At 44.4% G+C, this 15,146-nt stretch overlaps 1 protein-coding gene across 1 annotated transcript in view; it reads left to right on the top strand.

Moving 5' to 3' along the window:
- LOC119180845 (Neurospecific receptor kinase) overlaps positions 1-6,477 on the top strand; it is a 383,082-nt gene extending 376,605 nt beyond the window's left edge. The window contains exons 7-10 of the mRNA XM_037431984.2: positions 894-982; positions 1,491-1,644; positions 3,354-3,727; positions 5,275-6,477. Of these exons, the coding sequence (XP_037287881.2) occupies positions 894-982; positions 1,491-1,644; positions 3,354-3,727; positions 5,275-6,117 (1,460 nt within the window). The 3' untranslated portion in view covers positions 6,118-6,477. The remainder of the gene's footprint in view (positions 1-893; positions 983-1,490; positions 1,645-3,353; positions 3,728-5,274) is intronic.
- Positions 6,478-15,146: the final 8,669 nt, after the last annotated feature.

Genomic DNA, 15,146 nt, shown 5'->3' with positions numbered 1-15,146 from the left:
TCGCCACTGGTGACGGCAGCTGAAAGCCACCAAGACGCGTTGGGCCTGCCGTGTGCCTAAAACTGGGATTGATCGTAAACTTTATTTCTTCAGAAGGAAACTGCAGATGATTCTCTTAAATAGCCATCAGCCCAATACTGATGTCCTATGCTTACCTTTTGAGGGCTCCTGTTGCGCGACGAACGCTACCTCTACGACCGCAACACCCACAAGCTTTGCGTATGGTATTCAAATTCTTGACTATTTGCTTGCACTTTTTGTGTCTCAAATTAAACTTGCCTTGTGTTGAACCAGTGCTTTTAATGTTGAGGTAAGTTTTAATTAGTACTTCTCAAAGCTTGCTGTTAGTTTCTTGTGCGAGAATCCCGATTTGCGGCCACTTCATTTTCTTTTTTGGTCTGTACGTTTTCGTGGCAAGTTTTCCCTGCGTAGTTTTTGCACCCCCCAACTTTGCATCGGTTTTCTGCCGAAAAAAGTGCGAGGATTATGCGAGTAAATATGGTAAACAGATTCCCACAAATAAATTAGCAATGCAAAAAATTTGGGTGGGCTGGCGCGTGATGAACTACTGCGCAACTTCTACCTACAAAAATGAAAAAAAAAGAACAAAAGGAAAAACTCTTTGTTTGTTCCACGTTTTTTCATTCTTCTCTCGCTAGTTGCACTATGGGTCATTAGCAAAGAGAGTCAGCAATTTCATTAGAGCTGCGAGCCAATTTTCATTAGCCCTGTTTGTGTAGTTCAGACCTGATCAGCAAGGGTATTCTCAAGTGTAAAAACACTTTGAGGGCACTTGTCTATTTTGTGGTCATTTGGCACATTACGTTTGTTTTTGTTGTGCTGGATATTTATCTCACTCACCTGTTACCTTTCCCACATTCCCTGTGAATCAGTGAACTGCATCAAAGGCCGTGGTCGCTTCTACCAAGGAAATGTCAATGTGACCAAATCTGGAATTCCGTGTCAGCGATGGGATGTACAGGTGAGTGCATACGATATTTATTAGTGCTGGTACTGATCTGCTGTGTCGTTTTTTCTGGCCACATACCTGCTTGTGCTGACAAAAGCACAGTAGAGATCATCTTGACAATTAAATGACGTGCTAAGCAGTGAAGCAGTTAAATGTTGACTGTGATGTGATAACTGTGCTGGCCTATCTTTTTTCATTAGTATTTGCCATGTGTTCTGTTCAGACACTTTAACAGTGGTAGGCAATGTGTTTGATGCTAATCTTGCAAGCTTAAGTTGTGTCGGTGGTAGTTGTAGACAGCGAACTCCTCAGTGCTGTCGTTGAGGTACCTTAGTGTGAAGCACTGAGCAGCATCTGCAGCGCAGTGCTGACACACTAGTCCTTTCCATCGCAATCATCGAGGCTTAATCTTCAACATCAGTAACACATGCAGTGTTTGAAAAAGCACATTTTCAACTGTCCCGATAAACAGCACTGTTAGATTCAGGGTGTTCCTGCTTTCCTTTTGTGCTACCCGCAGGAACCCCATCATCACAACAGACCTCCGATGGTGTTTCCCGAAGTGCTCAACTCTGACAACTATTGCCGGAATGCTGGTGGTGAAGAACCCATGCCCTGGTGCTATACGACGGACCCCAGGAAACGATGGGAACACTGTTCTATACCACAGTGTGGTATGTATACAAAGTGACATCATATTGTGTGGGCTAAAGAAATATAGTGCATATAAATTTCCAAGTATTTGTGTAAATTATCAGTCACACTTACTTAGGATGGTTAAGAAACCGGGCACGAATTGCACCAGTAGCTGCTTGTGAATTCTACTGGATTAGAGATTTTTTGGATATGGGCACCAAGAGAGTGTCTACGGAGTGACCACTCACGTTTTTATGGCTTTGTTAGCGAGTAGATTTTCTCGCAAATGATGGCAACCAAGATCTATGCTTTTTGTTTTTTTCAATGCAGCATATGTCATTCGTGCATTTGTAGTGGTTTGTAGAGCAGGCACTCAGCACATGCCCTTGCGTGACTAATTAAGTGTGGCTAATTTTTTTATAGTTGACAGGATAACAAGAAAGAAACCAGATTTTCCCAAGGCCATCATACTTGGTTGAGCTAGAAGCAGCAATACAGTTAGAGTGAGGTAACTTTGCACTGAGCTCACAAAACTGTCTATAGTTTTGTCTTCATTCATGAACACATTAAAGAGAAAGGGCAAATGTCACATATTGCAGAGAGGAAGCATTAGGCATATGGATTTCACTTGAAGTACACATGAAATAATTTTTTTTAGGTAGGGCACTTTACGGTATCACAGTTGATTACTTTTATTTAGGGTGAATAAATGAGAAAAAATTGTGTGAATTATAGGAGCAGATTTATGTTTAATGCAACATATTCTTTACAATTGATCCTTGCACTTATTCAGATATCTAAAGCAGGTAGTAAGTGCACATACACTGCTCTGAATTATACCAACAATATATGAATGTGACATCGAATGATCGTTACAATGTCGCTAAAGCTTTATACAGGCTGTAAGCAATAGGAGAACATTTACCCATTACAAAGTTTCTAAACGTGGTGCTTACAAATGTGAATTCTGCTGAGGCACATCGTTGCAAATATACAATTATCATGCTTTATTTGGCAGAATGAGCAGCATAGGCAGCACGTAACTAAAGAAATATTATGCTTATGTCGACAACCCTAGCCAGTGAGAAAACCAGCAAGTCGACACAATGATGAGACCTCAAGTGATAAAGGAATGCATATGTGCTTGTAATGCTTGTGTCCAACTTATCTAGCTCCCTGCAGCGATTGCTAAATGACGTTGGTGCATGTGCAGGCACCGTTCGACCACTTCAGACAACTGCCATCCAAACTGTACACCAATGCCTTACACAAATGTTGGCTTAAACGTCAGATCCAACCTAGTTAAGCGTCGTCTAACGCAGTCCTTAATTTCCTGCACAACTGCAATGTGTGGGAATTGAGGCTTGCCCGTTGCTATTGTGCGGGCTTTCCGAGCATGCGTTCTCCTCCTTCACGATCCTACAGTGCTGGAGGTGCACGTGGTGGGCCCACCTCTGCCCAATTGACAGAATTGTGTGATGGCCTCAACGTATAACCTCACATTACACAGCTTCATGGTGACGCCATAGTTGTGTGGTGGTAAGATCACAAATGTTGGCAGTCTCTGATGTTGTGATTATGTCATCTGTCAACATCATCAAATAATTTTTCGCATCACTCATGCTGACGCCGATGTCGTGGGGTGATGTTCAAAGCCGACAGACAAATGTAATCTATGATTTCAGCGATCTGAAAGATTTCTTCTGCTTCAATATTATTAGATTGTTAAGCTTTGGGTTTCTTGCAGAGAACACAACCCTGGGTGACGTGTCGGGCCGCGACATACTGGACCTGTTTGAGCCGCCCGGGGAGCCGTCGTTTGCACCGGCCCTGGTTCTACTCGTGTCCGCCGTGAGCCTCGCGGCGCTGGTGCTGCTGCTGTCGCTGGCGCTGGGCTGCCGCCGCCTCAGGCGCTACGGCGGGGGCCGCTCTCGCGGCGGCGGTTACAACGCCACGCCGACGGCCGACGTGGAGATCGACCTGGACAAGCTGCCCTCGAATGCCTCCTACCACCACACCGCTGCCAGGCTCCACCCGCGATTGGAGAAGCTCGAGTACCCGCGAAACGACATCATCTACCTGAGAGACATTGGGCAGGGGGCTTTCGGACGGGTATTCCAGGTGTGCTATGTGCTCGTGCCCTGCCAAATTCAAACAATGTTTTGCCCCAGTTTGCCTTGAAGAAAAAAAAAATTATGAACGCGAGGTGTCACTGGAGCCAACGTCTTGACAAGCAGACTTGTCTTCTTCAAGGCTGCAACTTTGCATAGAAGGCAATCCTGATATCGAATTGTGAGCCCCAGTGGCAACCCGTGTTCATGAATTTTTTATTCATAGACTATAGAGCTCACGAATGCGATAAGGTCAGAGAGGGAGAAAGAATTTAGCTCGGAGCACTTGTACAGCCACATGCCATGTGGGGGTGCAGGCACTCGTCTGCTGCAAACATTGAACCTCCTTATTAGAGACACTAGTGTAAGAGACAGATGAGTATAGGGACACCAGTGTGCCAACATTCAAATAGAGTTTGATAAGAAAATGCATACGTGGTACAATGCTACACCTCATACAAAAGACAAGAATTGACCCTGGTGCACGTCTCTTATAAAGGGGTTTTAGCTGTATTCTGTTCTGTTTATTGACCTCAACGGTTTCTCAAGGGAAGTTCTGCTAATTTAATGTCATCATTTGCTGCCAAATAAAAAGCAGGAGCCGTAAAGTAGCATTACAGCAACACTGTATCTTAAGTTAGCCTTAGCAATGGGTAGTTTTGCTAGTGTACCTTTTTGTGGTCTTTTTTTGTTGTTAATATTCAGTTGATATGGCACTCTCCCATGGATGAAGCAATAACATATTCTATTTGAAATTGTAAGAGCTGCATAATGTAAGTGGAAAAGAAAATTGCCTTGTGAATGAAAGTTTGCGAACACATTAAAAGGATCCTTAGCAGTTTAAATCAGTCAGGAAACCCTTACACTGTTGTGTTTGTTTTAGTAGAGTAAGCCCCAAGATCTAACTGTATTTTTGTCCTTGCAACATGGTATCTGTCAAAGGTGTCTGTCTAATATTGATGCCCAAAACCTCTGACAGACTTGTACACAATATAGAAAATAAGTAAGTGATTACAATTATTACTACTTCCATCATAATGAAACTGATTGCAGCGGTCAGTTACAGACCGAGCCATGTAACTGAGTGATTACAAAACTGTAATCAATTACTTTTGCGTTACTTTCCTTGAAAATTTTGTTGCCGCAACACAATCACAGAATTTTACCCAAACTGAAACCAACTACTGTGGCTCGCATTGTAGAGAGAAGGATAGAGGCTTGCATGAATGCTTCTATATGAAGCATCACTGTTGCTGGTGCTCGAGTAAGGCATAGAAGATAAGGCAAAGGAAAAGGTGAAAAAATAAACTTTAGAAGGACGCCCTCTGACAGGACGAGGGGTCCTTACAGAATGGTCGTATATTTTTTTTAGACGGAATCTGCTGTAGAAGAGTGGTTATGACTTGGTCCTGGAAAAAAAAGTAATCGATTATCAGCAATAAATTATATTACAAAATTACAAGAACATGTAATTGATTACATTAAATAATTGATTACTAGAAAAGCGTTCTCTGTAACTCTGCCTTTGACTCCTTGTCTGTCTCCGGCTTCTTGCAGGCCAAGGCCCCCGGCCTCATCAAAGGGGATGAGTTCACCACGGTGGCGGTCAAGATGCTGAAGGAGGAAGCATCAGAGGACCTCCAGAGCGACTTTGAGCGCGAGGCCTGTCTCATGGCGGAGTTCGACCATCCCAACATTGTCAAGCTGCTGGGTGTCTGTGCCGTGGGGAGCCCCATGTGCCTGCTCTTCGAGTACATGGGCAAGGGAGACTTGAATGAGTACCTCAGGTCCTGCTCCCCTTCCAACTACATCGTCCGCAACCCGTCTGGAGGCTGTGGCGACATGTTCAGCGACGTCCGGCTCAGCCACTTGGAGCTCGTCTCGATTGCGCGTCAGGTCGCGGCCGGCATGGTCTACTTGTCCGAGCGAAAGTTTGTCCACCGGGACCTGGCCACACGAAATTGCCTCATCAGCGATGACATGGTCGTCAAGATCGCCGACTTCGGTCTCTCGCAGAAGATGTACGCGGCTGACTACTACCGAGGAAGCGAGCACGATGCCATTCCGATACGCTGGATGCCTTTGGAGGCCATCCTCTACAACAAGTTCACCGTCGAGTCGGACGTTTGGGCGTTTGGCGTCGTGCTCTGGGAGATCTTCTCATTCGCATTGCAGCCCTACTATGGCATGACGCACGAAGAGGTGGTTGCATTCGTCAAAGAAGGAAACTGCCTTGGATGCCCGGAGGGAGCTCCGGCTCCAGCTTACGCGCTCATGAGGGCCTGCTGGAGTCGCAAGCCATCGGGCCGGCCAAGCTTCAAGACTATTCACAGGGCACTTGGGACACTGCATAACGAGCTAGTCAAGCACAGGGACAAAGAGAACATGGTCCACGTATGAGAACGGGGACCTTCATTACTTCTACACAGTGCGACACCGATGGCTTCATAAGTCGCGTGCTTGACAATGGGGGCCACTTTTTGGGTTTCTCAGAAGAACAGCCTTATAGGGTCAGTTTCGAGAGCCATGTTGGGTGATTCATCAACCGCAGCTTTTGGTGTGGTGTGGCTTACGTTTGAAACTTTGTAAAGATCATTGAGTGTTGGTGTTAGCGAGGTGAATTTGCTGGACTCTGAGCATGAACATTAGTATCTTCTATGTCACCTTTTGTTTTCGACCACTGCTTTTGAATGTTCAGTTGTCGTTATGGTTTTACAACTTTTGCAGTTGAATCGCGTACCGTGCATTTAGCACGGTTCGAATTGTGGGTGTCCAAATTAATCTAAGAAAATATTTTATTTGATGGTGCCAAAATTTAATTCGTGAAACACCAGTGTGAGGCTTGGGAGGTCTTCAGGAACAGCATTGCTGCTCTTTTGATATGTGGCACAGACATAGGTTTTATTCATAGAGGTGTCTGACTCCTTCTACAAATGTTCACATGTGGACTGGTATATGTGGGCTGGTATATGTGCGCATATATCTAAACACAAAATGTCATATTTTGCGAAGGAGGAGATTTGAAACATGAAGCCACTCTACAGGTCATGACACTACTTTTAATCTTTCAATTTAGTATAAACATTCAGGGCATAAGTGAAAAGGTTATTTTGTAACCTGCCACTTCTGATAATATCTGTGGTTTGTTGAGGCAATCTGAAGAGTAACGCCTAACGTATCTTGTTATTAATTGTGTGTTACTAAAACAACAATCAATCATGGCAATTAAATAGCTTAGGGTGCAAATGAGAATAATGTGTGCTTTAAGATTAGTTTATGCCAATGAGAAGCTTTTAAATCTTTCATCAGCCACAGTAGCACTTCAAAACACTTTGTGGTGAAACTATTACGAGTTATGTATGCACATTGTGTGATCGCAAGCTATGAACTTGTTAGATACATGTGTGTTAGATACATGCACTTTATTCACTTAATTAAGGAATTGGAATTTTATTTTGGCCCCAAGAAAGCTATTCAATCGTTTTCCCACATGGCAGAAGCTCAAAGGTGCCCTGCAACACTTTTTCAAATAATCGTCCAGTGGCTTCATTAAAAGAGCTTATCACCTTATGAATCTACTGCCGCAAATATTGTTAGATGCCATCAAGTATGAGCGTAGTTACAGGGATTCGCCGCACGATTTCAGTGCTTTCTCTCTTCTTAAGTACCAGCGAGTGCACATCCCCCTCCCTGCCTAGCGCAGGGAGGGAACATTATCCGAATTATTTTTCCTTCAGTTAGCTGCCTGGGGAGGGGTAGGAGCAATACACCAAGATAGAACCCGTATGTTTACTTTAAGCACATCATTACTGCAAGAATTACCGTTATTGGTCGAAAAAAAGATGTTGCTGCATTAATATTATCAAAACATTTTCGTACTCAATCGGCACGTAGCAGGGCTCAGATTGCTCAAAGTCCTTTCTGTGTAGTTGGTATCGCACTGAATGCAGCAATGCAACTGCAGTTTGACATTATTTTAAACAGCAGAGACTTTTCACTCAAAACTAGCTTCTTTACTTAGATGCAATGTTCCATGCTTTCAAAGCTACCGCTACATCTACGAAGGCGCGCTCTGGTTCACGATGGTGAGGAATATTTGTAAGGTTGAACACTATATTCATCGGGTTTTATCCATTTGCTTGTACGAACAGGCCACTAACTACGAGCGCATCTGAATACATTCCAACAGATCAGTGCACAATACTACAGGCAAACTACTCTGACAGAGCAGGGACCAAGTGCCTGATCCCATCTATCAATACGGAACTTTTGTCGTCCTGTGAAGATTGTAAGGAGGGCTTCCGAGATGGGGCTTTTTTACATGAGCGACCATTTCAACGTAGTTGAAACATTGTGTTTCCTTACGTCGGAAAATAATTTACATCTTCTTGGACGTCGTCACAATGTTTTTTAAATGTGAAGACATCATTTACGGTTGACGTGTTGTATTATTGTTTTTGTTATTGCTTGGAAAAACTTTATATATGCATATTTTACATTTATATACTCGTTTGTTTCTTTTTTTACTCATACCTTTTACTCATGAGTTGTGTCTGTTTTTTTTTTACTTTCTTTTACTTCTAAACAAAAATCGTGTGTAGTTATGGCAGCCGGGTCACATTGTATCATGTGAATGGGAGGTGTCTAGAAAGCTTTCAAGAATGGCAGGAGTCGTTGAGCTTTTCTCGTATAGAGGCAACTACTGTGGACGAAGTCGTCGACCTACAAAAGCCTTGTGAAATTACTATTGCGGGAGCATTTCGAAGATTGTGTAAATACTGTGTGCCAAGATTTCTTGCGTGGATTTGTGTGAAGTGCTTGTTACTAAGCTATTCATGAAAACGAGGTTTTCAACCTTCCAATATGTGGGAGGAAGTTTGAAAAAGACAAGCATTACATGAGCAAAATACTGTTGACTGTGGTCCGCTTACAATGACCTTTTGAAGGTTGAATCTAGGATACCCTGACTGTTTCTATGAAATGCCAGAAAATGTTCTGTGAGATTTTAGTTCTCGCATTGAAGTTCGGCGTGCGTTATTACGCATAAACATTATCATGCATTGTACAGACTCGGTAGGTCAATACTCCAAGGTACCATTTTTTTTTTTGTTTCTGCAGGGTGAACCACATCTGCAAGCACTATCTATTTTCAAATTTTGAAGTGCTGCTCAATATCTATGCCCAATATATCCTGTCCTAGTCAACTCGTGCTGCAATGCTTAGGTACTCCTGGTGAATCCTTGGCATCTTATATGGCATTATGTTCAATCAAAATTGAAAACCTACCAAAAAAGTTCCTAAAGTCTGTCATTCGTTCATCTCATTTTTTGCTCTTACTTGCAACTTAAGCACCAACAAATATTCTCCGGCACAATGTCAACGTAACCCACATTCTCTCACATTTCACAGGGTTGAAGTTGTGATTGACAAAGAAACCAAAATATTTTATACACAGCCAACACTGAAATTGCTTGACTGTGGCATTGAGCGTATGCATCTAAATATTCTTATCAATTTTGATGTTTTGAAAAAAATCAATGCTGGAGTTAACTGAACTAAAAGCTCAATATGTCCACCTTTTTGATTTCAGCATTTTTTGCTGCGAAGTTTGAGTTATGTAGATTGGGAACAGGAAGCTTTCGTGTGTTTAGGTTTAGTTACGGACAACTGGAAACAAATCTCTCTGTTCTTCACTCTACTGGTGCGCAATTTGTTTTCCGCGAAGGCTCACAGCGATCACTTCATTTTACATATTGTCTACACGTTTGCACTTGCTGTACCACGGCAATATTAAGGTCTGCTGATCCCGTTATGTACCGCCTACGCTGAACGCTGCTGGTTTACATGTGTGTGCCGTGTTTGAGAGAGTGTGAGCTCTGCAGATGCCGCACTGTTGTTGTGTATACCAAATCCTGCATGGCGGGGGAGTACACATAAAAAAAGCAACTTTTTCACATTGCGTGTACGTACCGGAAAAGTCACAAGCACCGCTCGTGGCAGCATACTGTTTCTTTTACCTTGTCACTTGCATGTATGTCTGGATGTACATTTCGGGAAGTGGGAACACGTTGTGGCATTTGTACATAAAAGCACCATGGTACTTCTAACAGTTGTTGGTGTGTTGTTTCCGCTGATACCCTCTACGTAAATATCACAAATTATTGCACTCTCGGTTAGTGCATTTCAGAATGTCACAGTGATATTGGTCAGTGCTCAGGGCCTCCTTTTCCTCTAGATGAACCCTGAAGCACACCTGAGCAGCTAACCTGTGGAGGCTGACCACCCCTGCCCACTTTTATTTTTGTGGGACGGTGAAACTGCTCCCTCCCTCTTTGCAGATTCCCCTTACTTTGTGTCCTGGCCTTGGAAGCATGCCATGCGGTGATAGCTTCGTACTTATGAGTTTCCCCCCTTTACCATAAAAGTTATAGAAAGTCAGCTAGGTATAACAACGTTCAACACTATGCTTGAGATCACCCTGCAGTGTACTATTGATACACAGGGATGATGTGTTGGCACGGCACAGCACTTCAGGCAACAGCTGCTCCCAAGCAGCAACAGCGTCTTGGCAACTACATTGGACATATTTTACCCAGCGCACGACTACACGGACACAAGAGAAGAAGGGACAAATTGCAGCGCTGACTCGCAACAGAATTTTTGTCGGAAAAAACATGAACGGAAAAGGAGCACTTCAACCTTCACACCCATGTGACCAAACCAAGGCAATAAAAATCAAATCAGCTGACATTTTGAACAATAAAAAGCCTTGATATATTCCACGTGTACTCTCCAACTGCATAAAAGCTAAGATATCATGCTATTTAAGAACCTAACTTCACTATCATGTAGAGCTATAGAAGGCACACTAATGCACTGCTCGCCCCCTTTTTACGATATTATATGCTTCAATTATTTTTCGTGTGGTTTAATCTCTGTGTGTCGATAGAACTTCTGCTCCATAAAAAATATGTGCGCTATGGCACTGTGCAACATGTTGGGATACATGTGAGCATATATTTCCTTGCAAAGAACGTCTGTGTTCCAACAATCTAATGTTAATGCATCTACTTGCCTATCTATACACGACCACTGGAAAATGGCAAAAGATACATGATACCGATCCTGCACTGTATAAAAGGAGTTATGTGTTTGATGCCGCAGCGTTCTTTGGTTACTCCTGACACACGCTTCTTAAGTTTCCGTTCAACCATCCCAGAAACATTATTCAACTTATTAGGCAACAAAACAACTACACTTACACCAAACCGGCTGGCAACAATCTGCAAATTTTGGGATAGTCTATGTATGTACGGGAGTACTGCTCAATATTTCCTATGCTCTGGATCTGGTTCAACTCGCTTGGTCCACTAGTGAACAGTTCGGTGGGTGCTAGCATTCGGAAAACCTGCGTCTGTTAGCTTCGCCACTTGCTCCGAGAAACTAGTGCCCATTGGATGGAAGTAAGACCTAACAGTGCAGAACACGAACATGGGAAAGCAATACCATTCTTAATAACTTTCGAATGGCCATAATTAAAATTCCTGGAGTGGTTAAGAAAAATGAAGACAGTGTCACTATCAGTACACAAAGAGGACTCATGCGTCAGCAAGCCTTCCTTGTCTCTATCCGAGATGAAATTAAAGTTGCTTGAAAGTATCGGCGCGTGCAACTAGTGATAGTTTTTTTAATCATCATTATCGTTTCCTTAGCCTTTTTTGTCTTTATGCGTGTTTTTTTTAACACGAAGCCCTGCTGTGGTGCTTGCTAAGGTACTCGACCGCTTACCTGCAGGTCGCGAGATTGAATCCAGGCGGTGGCGGCTGCATTTTCGCTGCAGGCGAAAACGCCATAGGCCCGTGTGCTCAGGTTTGGGCGCACGTTAAAAATCCCCAGGTGATCGAAATTTCCGGAGCCCTCCACTACGGCGTCTCTCATAATCACGTGATGGTTGTGGGATGCTAAACCCCACATATCAATCAATTCTTTAAATGCGAATGCATTTCTTAGTCGGGGCATGTCAGGCGTCTGTCAATGTCCGCGCCGCAGGTGTCATCTCTCCGATCTCACTCCCTCTCCCATAGCAACAGCTGCGGGCGTGCGCGGTTATCGTCGCCCAACCGGAGCAGGCGGTGTGGGCGAAGAGCGAGTGGAGAGGAGGAGCGCGCTGTGGCGTGTGAAGGCGCTCGCATAGCGGGATCTGGGTGGAGCTCCCGCGTGTGTGGAGGCAGTGTAGGAAAGGGTAGGTGTAGTGCTTCGCCGCTCCTCTCGCCATTCGCTCACTCTCCTCCCTGTGCCCCACTCTCCCGTCGCGCGCCTCACTCGACCGTTCCCTGGCTGATGAATGCGTAAATAAATGGTTTCTGTAGAAATCCTCGTTTTGTCATAAATTTACACCATTGAAATACTACGCTGCATACTCTCGGCGCAAGAAATACATTCGTATTTCCTCACGATTTTCTTCGGGTGGGGGCATTTTTTTTCCTTTTTTCATAATTTTCTTTTTGCTTTACTCATCTTCGCATTGCTCAACTTTTGTCGCATGACTTTTTGTCTTCTACATATATTTTCGAACCCTGCACAATAAACTCAGTTGGAAGTTAGCATTCGTCTTCTTGTCCTTTTTGTCGTCGTTCTGAGCTCGCGCTGTCAGAATCGTCATGGCTGTATTCGTGATCAAAGTTAGTAGAAACACCGAGCCGATGAAGTTACACTGTATTGCTTGCAGTTCTTCAAGAAACGTCATATGCATGCGTGTGCACTACATGAGTGTATTCGAAGTCAACTGACACAGCATAAAAATAGAAAAATAGCATCAAGGACTCAATAAAAACCGTCAAAGATCACCATGAATGTTGCCGACTACAACCAAGTTAGACACAACAGCCGTGATTGCGTACACCAGCACTCTAAGCCGAAATCTATCGACGGTTAAAACTATGGAAGTTCGAATGGCGTCATCCACAAAACTATTACCAGCGGTATGCGATTACGTTGTCGCTAACATTTTGATGCGTTAAACGACTAAATACTTGTACGCAACACGCTTTCGGGAAGACACCAAGCACAAGAACCACAAAGACAATTAGAAATCAGAACGCGGGAAGCGTACAAGGCCCTCCGATGCTGATATGCCCATGCCAACGCGATAACTCTGGACACCAAGCACTTACTTTTGCTAAGTTCGTCAAATACGTGACAGGCACCACCTTCTAATAGCAAATGTACATCTCAGTGATCGTGCTTTTGCTCTCGGGAATATAAAACGTGATGGGTTTCTCAAAATATGTATGGGTCGGCCTACTTTCGAGCGAATACGATGCTTTGTAGTCTCAAGTCGCTCCAGCTCTGACCACAGGACATCACCCTCGGCTTTCAACACGCCGACATTTTCTGTGCAGACTTAATTTTCAGTCTCAATCAACTCTACCCACACTTTCGTAAAATCGTAGTACTCTTTGACGAAGTTCAGGATGGTCTTTAATTCTTTAATATATTTTTCTATATAACGAAGGCTTTATCAAAAATAACTGAATTCTTACATAATTGGTTGTCTGGAATGCTCATCACCAGGATTCGCAAGTATACAAACAACGCAAGCAGGAATGTGTGGCTTAAATAACGTAAACACTAAACATTCAGCAGCAGCAGCTACGACAGAAAAAATTAATGTGAAAGATGCGGCGAAAGTTGGAAGCAGAACACTGACCAGCACAATAGTAGTTCAAGTGTGAGCAGGTACACGTGTTCCAAGCTACTGCTGCAACTAAGACGATCGTGGGTCTTCGAGGAGCTTCCAAAGGCCCCGCTCAAAAAACAACGCAGCCGTAGCAACCATCTGATGCGCACTATACATAGATCTTCCCACGAACGAACCAGTGACTGACTTGTGGGGTTTAACGTCCCAAAACCACCATTTGATTATGAGAGACGCCGTAGTGGAGGGCTCCGGAAATTTTGACCACCTGGGGTTCTTTAACGTGCACCCAAATCTGGGTACACGGGCCTACAACATTTCCGCCTCCATCGGAAATGCAGCCGCCGCAGCCGGGAATCGAACCCGCGACCTGCGGGTCAGCAGCCGAGTACCTTAGCCACTAGACCACCGCGGCGGGGTGAACGAACCAGTGAGACGATCTAGTTAATCCCACAGTGGTCGTCCACAAGTCCCGCCAATCGTACCCAATAATAGTTCACCTGCCAGCAGGCGCACACAAGCCGTCGCAAGCACCCGCTACATATCGCGTCAAATTTCGCTTACCGGAAAACATTGGACTGTAATAGTGTCTTGCTTAGAACCGCAGAAGCGTCATTTTTTTTTCTAAAAAGCGGTCGCAGTAAAAAATTTATAACGGCTTTTAAGCGATAAGAGCGAAAAAATAAGCGTGAATTTGCCCTTCGCCTACAAAAAAAAACGCAAGCAAACGTCATCATCACGCCTTTTTTCCCGGCACCTCTTGCAAACAAACGCGATGGCCAGTGCAGTTCAACCCTACGTTAGCAATATATATGTATTGTTTCAACGTCAGGCCAACTGCTATTTGTTTTGGGCCCTCATAGCTGACAATGTATGGAAACAGAAGGAATCACGCAACATCGCGTGGCGGTTGCCGGAGTTAAGCAAATACATCGAGATATAGCGCACACGAAGTCTGTATAAAATTCCCGCTTGACAAAAAAAAAGATGGATTGGCCTTTCCAGGTACACCAGGAATGAGTGACACTTCCGTCCCCTTTGTTGTGTGCTTGGCCATGCGACAACGCCAAGTAGCGCGAGCGTCGACAGGCCTTATAGCGGAATATGCTTCGTCATGGCTGGCGCAATTGCCGAAATGCTTGGTTGCAATTTCGTGACGAAGCGATAACTTTTTAGCGGTAGATCAGAGTCGCTATTACGGAGCGATGCTTACGCTATGGTTTTCTTATCATCCACGACTGGAGGCTGGCTGATGGCGTTGATAACGTGGGTGGACCGTCGATTCGACTACTCGCCAAGCACGAAAAGCATTGACATCGGATAAGGAATCGTTCTGCGATCGCATGACGGAACGAACGGAGGAAAAAAAATGCGAGAGGGGGGGGAGTGGTGGTGATGCGCAGTGCGAATAACTTGGGCCGGCTCACTACTCCAGGAATGGCCTCTGACGTCACTCAATTTGGAACCTCGTCGCCTGCCGGCTAGACGTGTGCATGCATACTCCCGCCGTTCGATAGGGCAGGACCGCTAAGCCCGATGAAGCCTCTCGTGGTGTGCTGGTGTTTCTTTTAGCGACTGCATGAAGACGACCGTATTTATCTTCATCTGTGAAGTGCTTCGTTCACTGAATGTTCGCGTAGTGTACAGCTGCAAGCCCTCGCAGTGGGGCAGTGCTGCGGTCCCAACTGTCACCGATGTTGACCATGTGCCGGAGCTTCGAGTATTTTCATTC

This window comes from Rhipicephalus microplus, chromosome 10 (assembly GCF_043290135.1).
Source record: "Rhipicephalus microplus isolate Deutch F79 chromosome 10, USDA_Rmic, whole genome shotgun sequence".
NCBI lineage: Eukaryota > Metazoa > Arthropoda > Arachnida > Ixodida > Ixodidae > Rhipicephalus > Rhipicephalus microplus.
Note: the sequence above shows the minus strand (reverse complement) of the source record. Positions and strands in the feature narration are given on the sequence as shown.